This window comes from Pongo pygmaeus, chromosome 22, assembly GCF_028885625.2.
Source record: "Pongo pygmaeus isolate AG05252 chromosome 22, NHGRI_mPonPyg2-v2.0_pri, whole genome shotgun sequence".
Classification (NCBI taxonomy): domain Eukaryota; kingdom Metazoa; phylum Chordata; class Mammalia; order Primates; family Hominidae; genus Pongo; species Pongo pygmaeus.
Window position 1 is genome coordinate 28637211 of NC_072395.2, and position 16942 is coordinate 28654152.

The window sequence follows — 16942 nt, forward strand, 5'->3', positions numbered from 1 at the left end:
TAAGATGAAACATGAAATGATAGGGTGGTGTTGAGTTGTAGAAATTTCTAAAAACTAGGTATTCCTCAAGCAGTAATTAGAATTTTTGATTTTCTACATATCTGTTGGCTAAAGAGCCAAAAATGGTTTTCAATAATGCCTGTTTTCAACATATAAAATATTCATAACAGAATCACTAAAAGACATCAAATTATTATTATTTAAAATTTATTGAGAGGCAATGTCAATCTGTTTTTTCAAACCTATCAATGACTCTTTATTGTGTATTGGAGAAAGTGGAAACTCTTAATTTCTGCCCTAATTCCCACCCATAACTGATTTTAACACTCCTATTACCACATTATTTGTTACTGCAGTTTTTAAAATTGACTTTAGCCATCAGACAGTATTATTTGGCCGCTGCTTTCTTACACCTGTCTTATTTATTCTTGATTTTTTTTTTTTGGTTTGTCTGTTTTATTTATGTCAGTGTTCACTTTGCAGACAATTTACTTGGCCAGGTATCCATAAGGAATATTGCCATTCCTACACTGTGCTGAGTCAGACATGCCTTGTGACATCATCAAGTAAAAAGGTTGAGAAAATGTGGGTGTGGGAAATCCATTTCTGAGTAACAGCCTTTTTGGAGGGAAGAGATTGGCTAATCCAATCAGTATCAAAGCCTGTGCTTCTTAATTGGGTTGTGTTATTTAAAAGCATGGATTTCATTTGAAATAAATTGTCTGATGTTTCTGTATCATTGATTTATTGATGGTGGTGGCTACTATTTTTTAGTGTTTTCAAGGAATGTGAAAACTTACAGTATAAAATTTACACAAATCTGTAGTTTTAAAATATTACCTTTTTCTTTAGTGTTTCTCCTATTTTGTTATTTTGAGTTCTCATTTTAAAAAAATGTTAAAGAGAAAAAACATTTGTCTGAAATAGAGCTCAAAAGGAAATTCTCATCAAAACAACTATGAGAATGAGAGAAATCATGATACTAAGATAGCATGTAATCTTCAAAGGGTTTAAAATAGTTGTTCCTAGCTCCTAAAGTGATATTATTTTGATTTCCTTAAGCATAGAGAACTTTGTTTACAGTAGTTCTACTCTGCAGTTAGGTTTAATAAACCAGCATTCTTTAAAAAACTCAAGCGAGACCTTGGAACCTGAGCTATATGAGTAATACATATATGATTCTGTGATCTATATGATATATTATTCGCCATTTCTCTATTCCAAGCTTGAAACTTAATATAAAAAAAAGTTTCACTGCTTCGTTCTAAATCCTGTTTGATCCAACATGGAAAATATTGTTTTAGATTTCTTAATGTAAAAAAAAAAAAAAATCTTCTTTGTCTGGATTAGATAGTAGTTACTGCAAAAAGACACTCGGAGTTTACCTTTAGTCACATCTTTAGTACATTTTCTATTAAAATATTTCCAGATTTTAGTGTCTGCTTGGTTTGGTTATCTAAGCTGTAATAAGTAGCCTTGGGACCCCTGAAGGCACGCCCCACACACTTATGCTGTGTGACCTAGGGTCACAAGTAATGGCTGCAAGCTAATTGATTGAGAAAGGGTTGTCTGGCAGGGCCTCTTTGCGTCCTCCCTTTACATTCCTAAGTTCTGTGAAAGAGGCACTAGTAGCTCAGCCTAGCAAGGAAGGAAAAAAGAGGAAGTTTCTCTCCGCGTTCTGATTACACTCTGAATTCCCTTGTAGTGAGCTTACTTCTCTCCACCCACTTCTTACCAAGAACTCCTTAACTTGAGGGTGAACAACTTAAAGCTTGATCCTACAGTTACCTGAAAAGTGATTTGAGTATTCATTGAAACGAAAGAACAAATCGCCTACTTCAGGCGGTGGGAAGCGTATGGAAATTATATTAGAACTTCAGCAAAGTGCACAGCTGCATAATAGAGAAGCCGGCACTCAGATTGACAGGCAAATAAGCCAGCTTGTGGAAGGGGCCTCTGGGTGGCAGCTCTGGGCTTTTGGGTGTTGGACAACCATAGGCAAAACTGAAATGGAACAGGGGCAGAAAATAGCACACTTTTACTCTACGCAACTGTTGCTTTTTCATGGTGAGTGCAGATTTAAGATATTATATTTAAAATCTACTTTCTATGTTGTAAAACAAGTTAAGAAATCTGTTGTGCTTTGAGGGAAATTATAGCAAAAGCATTTCTTAGAAGTTCTTAGACGATATGGTTTTGTTTCTGCTTGATTTCACACTAACCTTGGTGATGCAAACAGAAAAATACAATATTTGTATTGTCTTGTGTGTCCTTTTTCTGAAAATTGTCCTTTGGTTTAAATCATGCTTCTCTTCAACTTGAATCAACATTGTTTTAGGCAAATCATGTGTGGGATAGATGATGAAGGAACAACGGTGTGACAGAATATATGTAAACATTTCATTTAGTTCGACTTTGTGTCACTTCTCCACGGCTTCATGTTTTGCCGCCTTATCTTAGGAATATATAGTGCAGTCTGCATGAAAAGAGCTTTGTGTGAGAATTCCTGGCCAGTTGAAGGGTCAGGGCCTGTGCGTTATCTGACTGCCAGCAAGATCACTGGTGTGTCCTCTTATTTTTAACTTAAAATAGGAAAAAAAAAGCGCATCTTTACATATTAAAAAGTAAGTGCGTTTGATTTCAACAGTTCCCTTCTTGTAGTATGTGGTAGTAGTTATTCCTGGCAAAGAATTGTTTAAATTTCTTTTAGGAAGCGGCATGCAAACTTCTTTTGTTTCTTTTTATCTTGTTTGCTCACATTTCATTGAAACTTTACACACTTTAAAAAAATTTGAAATGGTACCAAGTAGTTTTTATTTCAGTACAAATATTTTGAAAGTTGCTAGGCTTATGTTTTCTGGAAAACAATGTCTCAGAGTGTAAATTGTGTTTAACTCCCCATGTAGTCATACTTATAACTCTATTTTAAATGTGCTTCTTATTTCAAAAATGTCAGAGCCTATAGAGAATATTCCTAGAATTGTTAATAGAAATGTTTTTCTTCAGCAAAAATTGCAGATTCAGTTTTACAATTTATTAAGTGCCAAGATATCATTGCTGTTGTTGACTTTGCTAAAAAAGCAATTTTATTAACAAGGTGACTGCATTAGATGTTACCAACTGAGACGAAGTGAAAAATGTGCTTTCACCCTGTTGATCTGATGAAATATAGAGGTCTGTGTGGTTACTTTGTGCGTCACGTTCATTTAAACTTTTTAAAGAGCAGCTGCGTAATACAAATTTTGTATACTCACTTAAAAAATAAAATTTACTAGAGTAGGCTCTTGTTTTTGGAGACTTATACATTCTGTTTGCTAAAGTAAACTAAGAAACTGAAAAAATATACTGGAGCTAGAAGCTCCAAAACTTTTCAAAGGGAAGAAAGCTTTAAAAAAAAAAATGAATGTGCTTTCAGTTATAAGGCAATTTTGAAGCATTACTTAGCTCTCTTTTGCAAAGATTTAAGGAAAAATCAACTGTTGTAGAACTAAGTAATAGGCTTGGCTTTATACAAAAATTATGTATAAAAAGAATAATTATTTTCCGAACTGTTTCTATGATTTGATACAAGCTTCCTTCAACAATTGCAAAATGTGGCTGACAAATCCTTTTCTAAGAGAACAAGTTCATTATGCTCTCGTCACCTGTTACATTCGTTCTCCCTTGCCCACATACACAGTTCCTAGCTGTTTATTAGTGCTGCAGGAAAGTGAAAATATTTTTTTTTTGAAAGAAAATGTCAAAGATTTCATTTGCCTGAATCTTTTGAGCTTTAAAAAATTGTGGTCTTATCATAATTGCCCAAAGTGTTTTGTTAATAAGGTCTTTGGTTATTATCTTAGTATGAATATTCAGGAAAGGACATATAAATCATTTTGGATTTTCTTTTACTGTATCTCAAGTAAAGTTAAGGTGTGGCTGAGGGTTTTTGAAAGGCCAAGAGATTAGACCTTTGAAAGTTTATCCTTTTTGTAGAAAGATTTTTTAAAAAATGTTTACCACTTACCTATACCCTCCAAATGAATGTAAAGACCAAAAATTAAAGGGAGCATTATTATTTTCCTCGGTTATAAAGTCTAACCACAATGCAGGAAGTTACTAGGCTTTGGAGACAGGCTACAAAAGAATGAGCTTCCCTCTAATGAAAGTACATAAATTGTGAAAAACTAAAGACTTACTTCTTAGTTCTCCTAACATTTAATCTTAAACTAGTAACGCCTGTCTTTTCTTTGTATATTTACTTATTGATTTGCTGCTGAGACAGAGGCATCTTTTAAAAACTGAAATCAACCACGTAATTTTAATACCATGATTTTAAGAAGGTGTATATTTTCTTATATAAAGCTAGTCTTCCATAGATGTTTAGATTATGTATTTGATTACTAGGAAACAGTGGCTATATGGTCACAAATTAATATATGCTGATCTCTCTTATCTATATATAAAACATATATTCACATACAAACATAGACACATATCTTGTGCTTAGGCCTCTAACGTCTTAAGGCAATGTCTTTTCCTCCTAGTTATGCAGTTAGTTTTGAAGAAATGTGTAGATGAAATAAAACAAAAAAGCCTTCTGACAAGTGTTCTGAATAAAACAAGAAAAAAAAATGTTTCACCAATGGTGTGAAGCGTAACACCAAGCACTTGTTACAGAATATATCACTAGTGGGTTTGTTGCTTTTCTTATGTATTTATTACCATATTGATGATTACTTGTCCTTTGCCTATAGACCAGGTTGGTGGTGTGTGTGTGTGTGTGTGTGCGCACTTATGAGCTCACACAGGGTTGAGAGAGTAGCCTGGACATGTGCCAGGGTTATGGCACTCTTTGATTTACTTCTTCAATTCTCTTGGTCACTAAATTTCAGACTCTTCTGTACCCTTGTAGCAGTTGACATCTGATACAGTGAAATCGTGCCTTCTCTTTAAGAATACATATTATATCAGCTGTATTCTTTCAAATGGTTTGACCAATTTATGTTAAAGATAATTTATTCCATCAAAATATAGAAAATAATCTATAGGACTAGATCCTATTATCCCAGACAAATTATGGGTCCTTAAAGACTTTCCTAGAGAGTAGCAGTATAGTTTTATTCTTCTTCTTACTGGGGAGAGAGCATAGAGTTTGTTCATCTTTCTAGACACTTTGATCTTCCTGAAATTATTTCCACAATTTTGATCCCACAAAAGCACAAATATTGCTTTTTTTTTTGACAGAGTCTCGCTCTATTGCCAAGGCTGGAGTGCTGGAGTGCAGTGGCGGGATCTCGGCTCACTGCAACCTCCACCTCCGGGGTTCAAGCGATTCTTCTGCTTCAGCCTCCCAAGTAGCTGGGACTACAGGCACCCGCCACCATGCCCAGCTAATTTTTTTTTATTATTATTTTTAGTAGAGATGGGGTTTCACCATGTTAGCCAGGATGCTCTTGATCTCCTGACCTTGTGATCCGCCCGCCTTGGCCTCTCAAAGTGCTGGGATTATAGGCGTGAGCCACAGTGCCCGGCACTGCTTCTTTTAACATTAGCTCTAATCTCTTTTTCTGGAACTCCATAATAGATATATGTTAAAGTTTCATAATATATCATACATATTTCTTAAATTCTCTTTCACACTATTTTATATATCTATCCGTGCTGCACTTTTGGTGAATTACTGAGACATCTTCCCATTTACTAATTCTTTTTTTGACTATGTCCACTCCAGAATTTATTTTTTTGACAATATTTTTCTTTTCTGGAAATTTTAATTGATTCTCATCGCCACTTCAAATGTTTTATTTCTACTTACTTTGTTACACATTGTATTGATGTTATTTCTTGTCTCTTCCAAAATCATAGCATGCTTATTTTGAAGTCATTCTGAAACTGCTCTATTATTTTCATGTCTTCTGGAATAACTTCACTGAATGTTGTTTTTAAAATTTTGCTGGTGCCTTTTTATATCATTCTCTCGTGGCTTAGAATTTTGGTTTTCAGGCTTAACTGGAGTGAGAAGGATTTAAAAATTCTCTCTCTCTCTCTCTCTCATTGCTAGCCCTTCTGCACCAGTCCTATTGTCTTAGCATTGGCTCTGTACCCTCTCATTTCCCAGTCTATAATCTCTGCTAATGGGGATATCAAAAACCTAGTCACTAAATCAAAGAGCAGTCTGTCCCAGGATGTACTGTGAGATTATGGCTGCTTGCTTTGGCCTCCCCAAGAAAGCAGCTCTATGCAAGCCGTGGCTCCAGGGAAAGGGAGGTGTTAGTCAGTTGTTCAGCTTCCTCTTGTCTTACCTTCGGGTTTTAATCAGTAAGCTTGGCACTGATTATTACTCCCTGTGGGGCACATGTGGCATCCAGTTACTTTGCAGATACAAGGATTTGCTTGCTTCTCATTCCAGACACCATCTGGTGCAGTGTACCTCACTTTGTGTTTATAGTTTATTTCTGGTATGTTTATCTTGTTTTTGACTATTACTTTTCTTTTATAGCACCTCTTTTAAAACTTGTCTATTATTGTTACATGTTGGAAGCAAAGGCATGGGGCTCAAACCATGTTATTGCAATGCCATCTTGACAAGAGTTTTCAAAACCATGGGCTTTGGAATCAGAAAACTTGGTTTCAAATTCTGACTCACTTATGAAATATGTGTTACCATAAGCAGTCTTTAATCTATTATAAACCTCCTTTTCCTTTGCAAATATTGATAGTAATGCCTACTTCATATGACTGTTGTAAGCATTGAATGTGAAAAGATGTGGAAAGTAGTTAGGCCTGTGCTTAAACATTCTGTGTATGCAAATTCTGGAGGTGGAGAAAAAGCAATTAAAACCAAAACAAAACTAGGTATTACTGATTATGTAATTAACAAATGGTAATTGGAGTATCAAATAGACTTGCTTCTTGTATTCTGAGTGAAAGTAACACTATCATTTTTGATATCTAAAGCACATTTCTAAAGATGAATGCCGACTGCATGAGTTTCCACAGGTGTATCAAAGCTCTGTTACACTATCCACCTACACTATTCGTGTAATTCAGAGAATCTTAATAAAATGAAAAGCATTCTTCAGAATGACCCTTTAGGTATGGTTCTCTAAATCCATGTCACTTAAGACAGATGGAAAAGAAGAGAAAAGTGGCATGAGAACATGCTTGTGGCTTGATGAATAGTGATATATATATCACCCAGGTTGGGTTTCTGTAATAGTGAAAATGGGGAGGGGGGTGGTGATCTTTTGTAAGTGTTCCAGATAGTCTTGTTTTGTTGCTTTGTAGCTACTTTGTAATATTGTCTCTTTTAAAAACATATCTTTTGATGGTCTAGCATTCAAATTTACAGCATCAGCAAAGGGTAGGTTTAGTTGAGTGAGAAATGAAATTCTGAAAACAAAGAGTTTTAAAAATAAGAAAGATGGGGATGACGATAAAGAAGCAGTAGTAGCAACTTGGAATTTGTCTTAGAATTTGAAAATAGAAACAAGTTTCTAAAAATCAGTCTTAGTCCATTTTCTGTTGCTATAACGTGATACCACAGGCTGGGATAAATTATAAACAATAGATATTTATATGGCTCATGGTTCTGGAGGTTGGGAATTCCAAGGGAATGGCATTGGTGGAAGCAAGAATGTGAGACAGATGAGAGCAGAGAGCCCGAGGGGTAGAGTCCCTTTTTTAAAAAACTTTTTTCTATTTTAAGTTCTGGGATACATATGCAGGAAGTGTAGGTTTTTTACATAGGTAAACGTGTACCATGGTGGTTTGCTGCACCTATCGACCCATAACCTAGGTATTAAGCCTAACATTCATTAGCTATTTTGCCTAATGCTCTCTCTCCCCACACTCCATCCCCCAACAGGCCCCAGTGTGTGTCGTTCCCTTCCCTGTGCCCATGTGTTCTCATTGTTCAGCTCCCATTTGTAAGTGAGAACATGTGGTATTTGGTTTTCTGTTCCTGCCTTAGTTTGCTGAGGATAACGGCTTCTAGCCTCTGCAAAGGACATGATCTCATTCCTTTTTATGGCTGCATAGTATTCCATGGTGTATATGTACCCCATTTTCTTTATCCAGTCTATCACTGATGGGCATTTGGGTTGATTCCATGTCTTTGCTATTGTGAATACTGCTGCAATGTACATACGTGTGCATGTGTCTTTGCAATAGAATGATTTATATTCCTTTGGGTATATACCCAGTACTGGGATTGCTGGGTCAAATGGTATTTCTGGTTCTAGATCTTTGAGGATTAACCACACTGTCTTCCACAGGGCTTGAACTAATTTACATTCCAACCAACAGAGAATATTTAAAGAATAAGCAGAAGATGCTCCTACAAATGGAAATGAAAGGAAGAAGCTAACCTGGTGGAAGGAAAGCCAGTGGTTTTGCCATACTACCCAAAGTATGGCCTTATTGCCCAAGGATTCCCTTTTACAACAACCCGTTCTTACAATAACTAACCTAGCACAGCAGTCACAATCCATTTATGGAGGACTCCACCCTCATGATCCAATCACTTCTTACTAAGCCCCACCTCTTAATACTGTTTCAACGGCAATTTAGTTTCCAAAGTATAAACTTTGGGGGACATATTTAAACCATAACAGAAGCTATTGTCAATATGTCTTCAGGTGGGACATTTATGAAATAAGCATTTTATTTTTCTTTCTTACCGCTGGGTTTCCTTCCACTAGATTAGCTTATTTCTTTCATTTCCATTTGAAGGCACATCTTCTGCTCATTCTTTAAATATTCATGAGCTTCATTGCTTTTTCCTGGGTTGCCCTCTCTTACTTTTCTTTCTCCTTTGTTCATCTCATCCATCACCATGACTTCAGATACCATTATAAGCCCATCTCTAGCCTGTTTCTTGCTCTCAAACTTTATGCCAGTATATTCAGTTAGCCACAGGCACTTCATCCTCAAGATGTCTGAATTCAAATAATCATCTTTTTGCCAGAATCTTTTACCATTTCAATCCATCATCCACCTGGTTGCACAAAACAGAAACAAGATACGAACTTTGTCTTCTCTCTTTCTGTCTCCACACATTTAAGGCTTTTGAAATATTGATTTCTAACCATTTCTATTTTTAATCATTTTTTTAATCACAGCTACACATTTTTTACTGTATGATTAATGGTGGACCACTTCAGAGTTGTATCACTTGAGGACAAGGAAGCTGGGGTGTGTATCTGAAACTCCTTTCTGTCATTGGTTGAAGGTTACTCCTGTGACCATGAATTCTAGAATCCCAGCCCATCTCAAGGCAGCCCCTCGCATGTTCTTGGCTAGAGAACACCCTCAGGTAGAGAGTGGCAGGTGCTTGCGGTAAAACATCCTCAATGTGTAAGGAAAATATAAGTGCCAAGGGTATATGAGAACACCAAAAACACATTTCAGAGGCAAGTACTTAAGTTGTTTCTATGGGTTTGCTATTTCAAACAACATTGCAAAGAACACAATTGTATATGCACCCTTGTGAACATGTATCAGATTTTTCTTAGGATAATACCCAAAGTGGAATTTATATGTTGTGAGATATATGTGGTCTCAATTTTACTACTTTTCCAATCGGTCTCTAAAATACTGAAATTTCTCTCCAAGAGTACTGGACAAATTTCTACTTCCATCAGCAGTTGCTAGCATACCCGTTTGCCTCAATCCTTTCCAATTCTTTGTTTTTTTGAGACGGAATTTTGCTCTTGTTGCCCAGGCTGGAGTGCAATGGCGTGATCTCAGCTCACTGCAACCTCCACCTCCCAGGTTCAAGCAATTCTCCTGCCTCAGCCTCCCAAGTAGCTGGGATTACAGGCATGTGCCACCATGCCTGGCTAATTTTTTTTTTTTTTTTTTTTTTTGTAGTTTTAGTAGAGATGGGGTTTCTCCATGTTGGTCAGGCTGGTCTTGAACTCCCGACCTCAGATGATCTGCCCACCTCGGCCTCCCAAAGTGCTGGGATTACAGGCGTGAGCCACCGCGCCCGGCCTCCAATTCTTAATATTGTCCAATGTTTTAACTTTTATTTGTTGAGTAAATGATATTTTAAGGTTTTTAAAATTTTCGTATTTTTGATTCTAAATGAAAACAGAAAGATATCTAGTAAATCTCTGAAATGAAGTGAGCAATGGAGACCTTATATGCAGAATGCAATACATTCATCATTTTTATTATAAATATATCTTTCTTTATTAAAGTGTTCTCTTCAGTGAAGTGCTTCCTTATAACTTTGACAATTTTTATTAGGTTGTTTATCTTCTTTTATTGACTTTTTGGCATTTGCTATATACATTCTGAGTGTTGATACTTTGTCTTATATGTTTCAAATAATGTCTCCCAGGCTATCCCTTGATTTTAAACTTTTGTTATGTTTTTCTTATAAAGAAGGTGTTAGAAATTTTAATTATTTTTAAGATAAACATATTCATGTTGAAATCACAAAAGCAGACAAATATATAGAGTGAAAAATCTCCCCACCATCCTTGTCTCCCATCCACTCCACTCCCACTGGCCCCTTGTGAGAGTTCTCTTTGACTATAAATCAAATAAAAGCATACAATTTACACCTCCTTCAATTACATACAGTGTTTTAAACCCTGCTTTTGTCATGCAATGTACTGTGGAGATATTTCAAGATATGTAAGGAACTGTGCTTCATTCTATGAGGGATGAAAATGTGAACACAATACACAGCCTATCCACTGAAAGATTAGTCTGTCATACCATGTTGAGAGAGTCATAAAACACTGGGAATTCAGAGGGGAGATATTTCTTTCCAACTGAAAGAATATTCTTCAGAACAGTTGAGAATCATGCATCAAGGAGATACAGTTTACTTCACCACCAGAATTTTTTTTAATCCAACATCTTTCCTTTATTTTTTTCTCTTGAGACAGTGTCTCTCTCTGTCACCCAAACTGGAGTGCAACGGCACAATCTCAGCTCACTGCAACCTCCGCCTCCCAGCTTCAAGCAATTCTCCTGCCTCAACCTCCTCCTGAGTAGCTGGGATTACAGGCATGCACCGCCATGCCTGGCTAATTTTTTTGTATTTTTAGTAGAGGCAAGGTTTCACCATGTTAGTCAGGCTGGTCTTGAACTCCTGACCTCAGGTGATCTGCCCGCCTCTGCCTCCTAAAGTGCTAGGATTACAGGCATGAGTCACCGTGCCTGGTCTCCAGCATCTTAAACATTAAGCCTTCTATAGCTGAGAAAAGTGTAGCAAATTTATAATTGAAGAAAATATATATTAAGAACCTAGTACATATCAAACACTGTGAGAGGTATGAGGGATATAAAAGTGAACAAGGCAGATAGTCCTTGATTTTGTGAGAGGTAAAGGCTGAGAGTTAAACAGCAATGAAGACATGATAGATAAAGTGTGTTAATAAAAAGGTATTGGAGGTGTAGCATGTGGACAGGGTGCATGGGTTTCAGATGGAGGCTTGTTGGAAGAGTAGAGAGATATGTAAGTGAGAGTAAGCAGTGTTCCAGGCAGAGGAAAGAGATATGAAATATTATAAAATTGAGAGTCTGGTGAGCTTGAGAAACTGCAAAAAGTTTAAATTGTATGGAGCACCAAGTGCTGGGAGTGGCAAATGGCTGAGAAGAAGATTTGGAGATAAATACTGGCTCCCTCCTGAAAGGTCTAGTTTGGACTATCCTAAGGGCACTAGAGACAAATCTAAAGGGTTAATAAGGTTGGCAAATGGTTGTATATTTTCTTTATTTAGATAGGAAAATATCCTGCAACATAAGTGATAGTTAAACCATGATAATATGTGCCATTTCTCAAGAAGTTTTTTAATCCTGTTACTGTGGTTACTTAGAGGATTTGAAGATAGGCTTCAGGGTTATTAAAAACTACCAATGTTTATATGCTGTATAAGCACTAGTATAAAGAAGAATATATGTACATATCTTTTATTAAATTCTCAAACATTTCGTTGATTGAAACATTGAAAAATCACTAGATTAAATTAAGAACAGTGGTTGACCAGAAAAATACCCTTAAGAAAAGAACCTTTAAGAAAAGAACCTTTAAGAAAATATTTAAGTTCAGAGAAATAACAGACAGAATCTTGAAAGCCAAGTGCATGAAAGAAGAAAAAGATTCCAAAATTAAGTCCTTTACATAAAACAGTTAAATTCCCTCATGGTACAAGCCAGACTTCCTGTGCTAATGGGATGGTTCTGCTCCTCAAGGTAATTCAGGAGCGCAGGTTGCTTTCACCTTGTTGCTCTCTCATCCCATAATATGTTGCCTTTTAGGTTGCAGACATCACTGAGTTCACATATGGAGAGAAAAAGAGCCAAGTTTCGGAGACCACAGCCTGTCTTTAACTTGAAGACAGCCTGGAAATTATACACAGTGTTTCTATTCTACTCATCTAATTATAGTTACATAGTCACAACTGCATATGAGAAAAGTTGGGAAATGTGTTTTCTAGCTGGAAAGTCATGTCTTTAAGAAGAGGGAGAATGAATTTTAGGTGAATAACAAGCAGTTGTCACACCAACCTTTTAACTTTCAAAAACTATTGAGTGATTAAATAAGTTTATATACTTATTAAACAAGTATTTATCAAGTGATTGCTGTACTTGGTTGATTATTCTATGTGATAGGAATACAGACTTTTTTTTTTTTTAAGAAAATCTACTACCAAGTGGTACATATTTTAGAAAGGAGAGATAGGTGTTAACCAAATTACCAAATAAATATGTGGATATATTAAGAAGTAATAAGTATTAAGAAAAAAATAAAGTTAAAGAATAGAGGGGCTGTTTTCAGATAGAATAGATAGAGAAGGGCTATTAGGTTAAAAACTGCAAAAAGTTCTTTAAAGGATACAAAATTGAGATCTCCCTCCTTGGTCGAGATTTTGCAGTTGAGTTGCAAGCTTACAATAGTAGTTGAAATAGGGCAGGGAGCGTAGCTCATTGGAAGGAGATTCAGAGTCAAAGTCCAAGGAGTGTTACATTTTTAATGAGTTTGGGGGCGTGATTACAGCTTAATGAACAAATGCATGCAGAAATGAGGTTGTTGAGATACTTGTGCTGACAGGAAGGAGGGAATGATGGGTAAATAAGAAGTTAGCAAAGCTACTGAGAGTAAGGATTGTGTGAACTGGTTCCGGTTCTTGATGTGGTCACATAAAGGCATGGAGTTGTTATGGAAAACCTCCAGGATGTTGAGAAGTCCAAGTCTAGTAGGGGAGATGTGTCATGAGATTGAACCTGTGCTAGGGCTTCTCTAGCTGTGTGCACTGGAAGGGTACCTATACTAGGTAAAGAGGAGGTGGCAATGAGAGAGGTTTAAGTGAGGAATGTAATGTCTATTCTACATAGCAAAAGAAATAGTCTTTCAGAAGAGAACTGAGTGGGAGGCGGGCATGTGGCTCATGACTGTAATCCCAGCATTTTGAGAAGCCGAGGTGGGTGGATCACTTGAGCTCAAGAGTTTGACACCAGCCTGGCAAACATGGTGAAACCCCATCTCTACTAAAAATACAAAAATTAGCCGGGCCTGGTGGCGCATGCCTGTAATCCCAGCTACTGGGGAGGTTGAGGCAGGAGAATCACTTGAACCCCGAAGCCGGAGGTTGCAGTGAGTGGAGGTGGTGCTGTTGCAGTGAGCTGAGAATGCGCCACTGTACTCCAGCCTGGGCAACAGAGAAAGACTTTGTCTCAGAAAAAAAGAAAAAAAATGTGACAGAAGAAAACTGACTGGAACCACATGCTCCAGTTCTAGATGATGCCTGAATTTGTAAAGAGACTAAAAATGTGTTCCAGATTATATTTTTCGTGACAGGCTTTTTTCTTTTTAATTTAATATTTAAAATTCTAAATTTTTAATTTAGTTGACTCTTGATTTTGTTGTGTGGGGATTGTTGTGTAGAGCTGTAAATTCATGGTCACAGTTATAAAGTTAGGTAGGTAAGTCATAAAAAATATTAAGAAATTAAAACCCTCAGTGAATCTCTGTTATATTCTGCATTTTTTTTTTCATAACATCAACCGGTTCCTAGTGGATTTATTGCTTTTATTTCATGCAATAACTAGGGAAACATGTATTCCTGAAAAAAATTAAATAATGTTTAAAAGCTATTTATTGATACAGTTCATTTAGCATTATATGCATGATCTTTTATACTCCATTCCTCCATAGATACTACATCATAGAGCAACCAGCCTTCTTGGCATAGTATATTTTTCTTGATAACTTGGTTTCAATTTTTTTTTCATCCTTTGTGTCTGGATATTTGCATATTCCTATTTCTACTTCCATCTTTGTGTTAGAAATGACTTCAGATATAAAGAAACTATGGCCAGAGCTATAAGGATTTTTGCCTTTTGAAGGTAATACCTTGATATCATGACATTTTCTATGATTTTAAGCTTTTTAGTTTTTATCATTTTATATAAAGTATTAATCATTTCTGTTTATTTGCTGGTTTTTGGATTACTCCAAAAATATGTAATATAGACATTTTGAGGTGTTGCTATTGTTGGTTACTTGTTTCTAAGCAAGCCCATTTTCTCTAGTATTTATTTTTTATTAGTTATTTGTTAAATAACTAATAAAACTGTTATTTATTATTTGTTTGTCTTTCCTCCAAGGACATGAACATGTCTTTAATATTTTCTCCTGTTCTTTTTTCATTTGCATTAACTTGTCTTATTTGACTTCTCTTACCTTTCTTTCTGCAAAGTGTAGCTGATTTCTGCATTCACATCTCATAATTTGTTACTTTGGAGTGAAAGTCCTGTTTGCCTTCAGCTCTTAGTGAAATCTGTCTTTCATTACCCTATTTGTATTGCCACTTCTTGGTGCTTTAAAGTTCTTTTACACTGTTCCCCATTGCTGACACAGTTCCTCTCCTCAGGAGAAATTTCACTCCACTCCCTGTAAAATATCTGTCTCAACAAAGAAGAGGTAAACATTTTAAATCTTGAAGCTCAATAAGGTATTCTTTGACATCAGTCTCTTCTATGTTAAGTTTTGATATCTTATAGCAACATTTAAATGACTTTCTTATTGTTCTCATCTTCTCAATCAATATTTTCTTGTCAGTCAGATTTAAATTAGCAAGATTAGATTTCATATATTCTTGAAGGCAGGATATCACAAAACAATTTAGCAAGCTGTTTGCAATCAATATTATTTATATATTCACACACTAGAGATTACATAGGGACAAATATAACAGGAATATGGCCCAAATCATCTAGATTTAGAGCCCTTTAATCAACATTTAGAATTATTTACTTCTGTGGGTAGAAGAAATTATCGATGTTTACTAAATGTTATTAACTTTTTAATCACTGTTATGTCTTTAGCAAATAAATTTAATTATGTATTGGGTGATTAGAAATGACTAGTTACAAACAGATATGTAGAAAAGGGACATTGATACTATACACATACACACACACACATGCAAAGACTAATAGTGACAGATACATGTACATAGAGAGATATACACATATCATACTTTACGGAATGTTATATTCCATATTTCATCTGCATAAGTCACTGATATACTTGAAGTTAAATCATGACAAAATGAATTGTGTGGTTTGAAAGTTCCAGAATGCACCATTAAAAAGGAGGAATCAGAGTGTGTATTCACTGGAATTCTTATTTTAAAGATTAATTATTAATGAATCACGTAATGTCAAGGTAATATTAATCTTTTTTAGGAAAATTTGAGTGGGCTTACTTTCTTTAACATCTTTGAAGCCAGGGAATTCAGTTTTTTAACATAGTGAAAATTTTGTATTCATCATTAATGTTGGAGCTTCCAGTCTTTCCCTGGTACTTGCTAGTTATAGGGGCTCACAGATAACTAAGATGGTTGTATCTTTTTAGTCCACTTCGTTTTGAAGAATGTGTGACTATTGCTTTTCATGACACTATGTCTCATTTATTTTTAATTTTTTCAAATAATGACAATCTAGATGAACTTCTTTGGGATTAGTCTGTGTTTAAATTTGTTTTAAGAGGGACAATGTTACATGTTGCCTATCAGCAATCCAGAACTTTTTACATGTCTAATCACTTTACAGCCACTACAGAAGGTGCTTTGGGATCTAGAGCCAACTATCTGAGATGTAATTCCTATTCACACGTAGCTGAGTGGCAGTAAGGAGGGTTAACTAAGAGAGCTTCCTTAACCCTTTATAGAAAAAGGCAGAATATAAATAGATTTATTCAGAGGATAAAAGATTACCAAATGAATGTTAGAGATGTACAAAGCAAGGCAAAAACATTCTGGATTGACTGATAATAAACAATGTATGTGAGAGCAAATAATGTAAGAGCAAAACTCTTGTTTGACTTTGAGTGATGGGAAAGATTGGAATATATGGCTAGGAGTTTAAAAGTTTAGCCAAATGGATTTAGTGGTCAGTGAGAAGGTCTGAAGAACCAATTCCATACAGAGGTAGCAAATCCCAGAAGAGTAATAATGTCCAAATGGAGAAATTGTTAAATCTCAGCAGCAGTAAAAGGCTGGGTTCAGCACTGGAGGAAAGACGAGGTGGCCATGCCAGCCAAGGTAAAGTCATTCCAGCCAAGTCATCCCAGGAGAAAACAGAAGATTTAGTTCTAAGGGACAGGATTGTAGGGAACAGTTATGTCCTCTGTTATATATAAAGTATGGACTGGGGACCTTCTAGTTCACAGACATTTTTGCCAAATTGGTAAAAGTTCTCTTATAAAAACTTTAACTCTAGGAAAATATAATCCTCAAACACATAAGGGTAAATTCTTCTGTTCAATACGACGATGGACGTAGAAATTCTGGGAAGCCAAGGCCAGGTATGGTGGCTCATGCCTGTAATCCCAGCACTTTGGGAGGCCGAGACAGGCAGATCACTTGAGATCAGAGCTCGAGACCAGCCTGGCCAACATGGTGAAACCCCGTCTCTACTAAAAATACAAAAATTA

The 16942-nt window shown here is 36.0% G+C and overlaps 1 protein-coding gene across 4 annotated transcripts in view; it reads left to right on the top strand.

Annotated features, from left to right (window-relative positions):
• Positions 1-1620: 1620 nt before the first annotated feature.
• LOC134738946 (uncharacterized) overlaps positions 1621-16942 on the top strand; it is a 419251-nt gene continuing 403929 nt past the window's right edge. For all 4 annotated transcript variants that reach the window (XM_063659646.1, XM_063659647.1, XM_063659648.1 and 1 more), the window contains exon 1: positions 1621-2067. In XM_063659646.1, the coding sequence (XP_063515716.1) occupies positions 1857-2067 (211 nt within the window). In that variant the 5' untranslated portion in view covers positions 1621-1856. The remainder of the gene's footprint in view (positions 2068-16942) is intronic.